This window comes from Mycteria americana, chromosome 2 (assembly GCF_035582795.1).
Source record: "Mycteria americana isolate JAX WOST 10 ecotype Jacksonville Zoo and Gardens chromosome 2, USCA_MyAme_1.0, whole genome shotgun sequence".
In the NCBI taxonomy this organism is placed as follows: domain Eukaryota; kingdom Metazoa; phylum Chordata; class Aves; order Ciconiiformes; family Ciconiidae; genus Mycteria; species Mycteria americana.
Genome location: NC_134366.1, coordinates 31,206,615 through 31,211,136, shown reverse-complemented (window position 1 = coordinate 31,211,136; position 4,522 = coordinate 31,206,615). Strand labels below are relative to the sequence as shown.

The window sequence follows — 4,522 nt, the reverse complement described above, 5'->3', positions numbered from 1 at the left end:
GTAGTCCATGAAATATATATCAGGTTTTGCAGTGAGCGGCAGGCCCTTCAAAGGGTAGTGTGTACGGGGTATGCCGCAATACTTGACTCTACCGTAATCCTCAGTTTCACTGTAGGTCTTGTTGCACAGAATATCCCCATTTCTATATCCGTGGGAAGGATAACCCCAACAAATGCACATGTCCCTTATCAGTACCCTTACTCTCTCCAAGAGCCAGGTTTCAGGGGGGTCCCCGGGACCAGTGTTACAGTTAAGAACTTTGGCGCATGTAAACAGATCAGATCGGCTATGCTGTGGGGGACTGGCATACCTTAGAGGTTGCAGGAGGGGTCTCATTTGTGACCACATCCACTGTAAATTTGTCAGGTCTCTAGGTGCACGCCCCGTGCTATTAGGAAGTTGTATACACCGAGACAGATTCACATTTAGGGAATAATCGGCCTCATAAAAATCCGGTTGTTCTAACGGGTGAAAGAAGGAATCAAATGGGAAATAGGAGCAAGGTACAGAATATGGGCCAGCTGGATTGTCCCGGAGCACCGATTCTGTTCTATAGGTAAAACTCATTGGTGGGTGAGTAGCATTGCAAGAGGACCGTTCCCAGAAATGTGAATCAGACTTGTTATAATAAACAAAGTATGTGTCATTCTGCCCCCAAGCAAAGTTTTTAATCGCAGTACGGTAAATAGTTTCAGAATAGCTATTTGTCAAGAGGTAATTATCTTCCCAGTCAGTGTAAGTTGTCCGGAAAAGGGGGAACAAGACATAAGGTTGTTCTATAGTTTGATCCATTTCCAAGTTATATGTAATATTGGGCGATGCAACAAAAAAAATCTCAATCCTTGTATGGCTGACTGGGGAAGGGCAATGCATATTCCCTGGTTGGTTCTACTCCAGATTCTAGTAAATCCACGAATTAGTTCCCACACAAGGTTTGAAGGAATATTGTTTCCACTCCCCCCGTGTCCTCCTTTCCCAGAGGAGAGGAGGACCACTGTCCACATGAGAAATTGTAAATACATATTAGGACTGTTATTAAGGCAACAACTATGATTGTTAAACAAGTACGGAAGTACAACATTGGCAGTACTCATTGAGGTCCGGTGCTCCTCTGATGAGATCGTTATGTTTAGCAGGCGATGGTCTGGTTCTCCCCCTGCAAAAGAAAAGGAAAACTCGGTCCCTTTTCGAACCGGTTTTAGAAGGAAGGGATTATCCACCTGGTGTTAATAAGAGATTACCTGCTGCTCTGCATCTGTGAAACTGCATGAGAAGAATCCAAGGGAGCGAGTGGGGCTCTCTGGTCCCTTTTGCCATGTATGTATTGATGCCCCATGGATTGCAAAACCCCAATTTGGAACGGGTCTGTAGGATGTATCAGGCACAGGGCCTTATATACTCCTGCCTCAAAAACTAACAGTTTTAGACCTTCCTTGTGAACAGGAGTCCAATCTCAGGTGGCTCTTTTGCGCGTTAGGTTGTACAGAGGGCGAGCTGTAGTAGAGAAATCTGGAATGTGTTTTTGCCAGAAGACCAGTAAGCCCAAAGTGTGTTGCAGTTCCTTTTTGTTCTTGGGGATTTTTACCTGCTCTAACGTAGTCAGGGTTTCGGGAGGTATGTGAACTGTACCACCTTTGCACCATATGCCCAAAAATTTCACTTCAGGGGCAGGTAATTGTACCTTCTCCGCACGGATTTGGAGGCTCAGTTCTTCCAAGTGGATAATTTTATTTTTTGGGTTTTCTCCACAGTGGTGATATTGCACCCCCATCAGTACATTGTTGATGTACTGGTAGGTTCTTACTCCCTTCCTCAGGAGGAGGGGCTTCTGCTAGTGTCTGGGCTACAGCATGGTGTGCTAGGGTAGGCGAATGTTTGTAGCCTTGCAGGAGGTGGGTAAAGGTGTATTGTATACCATCTCAGGTGAATGCTAATCTGTCCCTCTCATCTTCCTGCAGAGGTATCACGAAAAACGTGTCCTTGATGTCAACAGTGGCTAGAATATTACGCAACTGTTCTTGGATAGCGGAGACTAGTTCAGCTGTATTAGGAACAGCTGCTGTCAGTGGGCCGGTGCCCGTGTTGAGGCACTGATACTCGTCAACCACAGTTTCCGATTTGGCTTGCGCATGGGCTGTACTGGGGAATTATAAGGGGAATGGGTTTGGACAATCACCCCCTGCTCTTGTAGCTCTATTATCACGAGGGTAATTCCTTCTCTGGCTCCCAATGGTAGAGGGTAAGGTTTTACATTTACTATGTTAGATAGGGAAAGTGTTGGGACCGTCTCTAACGGTCACATTGAGGTGGTGGGAGTGGACCCAAATTTCCATTCCTTCCCATTGGAGTCCTCCCACCCTCTCCCTTTTAATACATCAAGTCCCAGAATGTTCACTGGGTACAAGCCAACAACCATGACTACCCAAATGGGGCTGTCCTCCTCGGGCAACCAACACTTCACCGTGGCTGTGTTTCGGGGCAGGGAATTTTCAAACACATCGGTAACCCATATTTTCTTTTTATCGGTTACAATGTCGTTGCGGGCAGCCACGTCTGCACGCAGAGCTGACATTTGTGCCCCACTGTCTACTAAAAAGGTAACTGGTGTTTTGTGGGGGCCTATAGGGAAGGTAATCATCAAGTCTCCCTGTTGATTCACTGTGAGCCGCCTTACGTAAGTCCACAAGCTGTCCCCCGGCTCACTTAATAGGGACAGCGGGACGGGTTTCCCGACTTGGCTTCAGTACCCTGGTGTTCTGGAAGCGGGGCACAGGGAGAGTTCAGCCCGGTTGGGGCCCTTTCTTCTCGCCTAGAAGTCTTACCTGGATCTTTCCACGCTTTTACTAATAATTGCAGGTCAGACAGGGCTAACCCATCCATAAGTTCTCTAGGTATTTCCTTACGTAAGCCCTCTCTCCAGAGTTGGTTCCTCGTCATCCCCGACCCTAGGTTTCTCCCGAGGAGTGGGCCTTTTAAAGGCCCATTGTCTGATTCGGTTCTCCTAACCGCGGCTTTACCACTTTGTTCCCCTCCGGAGATTCCCACGTTGCGGCTATAATTGATCAGCTCCTGCGCAATCTCTCCCCAGGTGAGGGGAAATTCCGCCGGAGCGGGCCGCGTTTGGTTTCTCCCTGGTGTTAGCATTTCTGTTAAACGCTCCCGAATTGGGTACACTGCCCTTAGGCGGTCCTGGATTTGTACGGCATATAGCTTCAGGAGGTCAGGAAGGCCCTTTATCAGGGGTTTCATTCGATTGGGGTCGGCTTTTAGCAACATCGGGGAGGGCTGATGGGGTATTAAGCGCCGGTCATGCATGAGCTGGAGGCAGGCGGCTTTCTGCACGCTCTCGGTGATTTGATCCAGTCCCGGAGTGGGGATGGTCACCGGATCTCCCCGTTCCAAGGGGTCTAGCCCTCCAGCCCAGTACGCCGCCCTTTGAGTGAGGGACCAGGGGGCTCGAGTGTCGGGGACGGTTAGAAACACACCTGGACCCCAATATCCCTGCGCCTCCTCCTCGGAAAGTTTAATTCTGTCCCCCCCCGTGAGGGAGACCCTCCACACATATTCCGTCTCCGTTTCTCTAGGCAGCCTACTATATCTATCTTGTAATTTCACCAATTCAGTTACACGACAGGGTATTTCTTTTGTTATGACTTCCGGCGCGGTATCGGCGCCCCCTTCATATTGAAATTCTGTTTTAAGAAGTGGGCTAAGTTGGGGAGCAGTTCTCTCGTCATGTTGGCGCTTTTCCTGTCCCATTTCCTCCCAGGGGCAGCGGCCAGCTACCCCTCTGTCAGCCAGCTCGCGTTCCTTAGACAGACCGCAGTGCCCACACTGGCTCTCCAGATCCTCCCTCTGCGCCTCCGCTAGCGCCCACCGCAGCCCGCGCTCCCTGACAAAAGCGTCGCGCAGCTGACTCCGCAAACTATTCGCTGCTGTTTCTGCTTGCACCCGTTTTTTCCGCTCAGCTTCCAGCTCCGCTTGCAAGCTTTTAACTAGTTCTCGTAACGACTCACTCGCCTCTCGCTCAGCCCGTTTTACCGTGCACTTACCCTTCTGCGCTGCCATCAGCGCAGCTCCTAAAACACCACAAACTACAGCTTTTCCTCTCTCGGGTCTAGACCTGTTCTCCTTTGCCAAAACCCTTGTTCGCTCTGCAACGGTGGACGGAGATTGCTAGTCCTCCCCTGCCCAATTCCACCCTCGAGGCGTCGGGCGGGAGCCACACGTTTTTAACAGCTCTAACAAGGGGGAGCAGTCCGGATCAGGCTGAACCCGGGAAGCCACGATCACCTGCCGCAGGACTCGGACTCGGCCGGTTTCACGTCCTCCCTTCTCTACTCATCCGATATCCCCTCCCTGTTCCTCTCACTGATCAAGTCGGGGAATCCCACTTCTGACACCAAATTAACGTCCCGTCCCACTCGAGATGGGTGAATCTTTCCGATTCCCCGAGGGTCTGTGCACCGACGAAGGCCTATCTCTGCCCGGCAGAGCCGCGGGGCCGGTAGAGTCACGGCAC

The 4,522-nt window shown here is 50.5% G+C and overlaps 1 protein-coding gene across 1 annotated transcript; it reads right to left on the bottom strand.

Moving 5' to 3' along the window:
* Positions 1-1,919: 1,919 nt before the first annotated feature.
* Positions 1,920-4,068, bottom strand: LOC142406476 (uncharacterized). Its single transcript, XM_075495424.1, has 3 exons — positions 3,836-4,068; positions 3,173-3,709; positions 1,920-2,139 (listed from the first exon to the last, which is right to left on the bottom strand). The coding sequence occupies exons 1-3, from the start codon at positions 4,066-4,068 to the stop codon at positions 1,920-1,922; spliced, it is 990 nt and encodes a 329-aa protein (XP_075351539.1).
* Between the last annotated feature and the right edge of the window lie 454 nt (positions 4,069-4,522).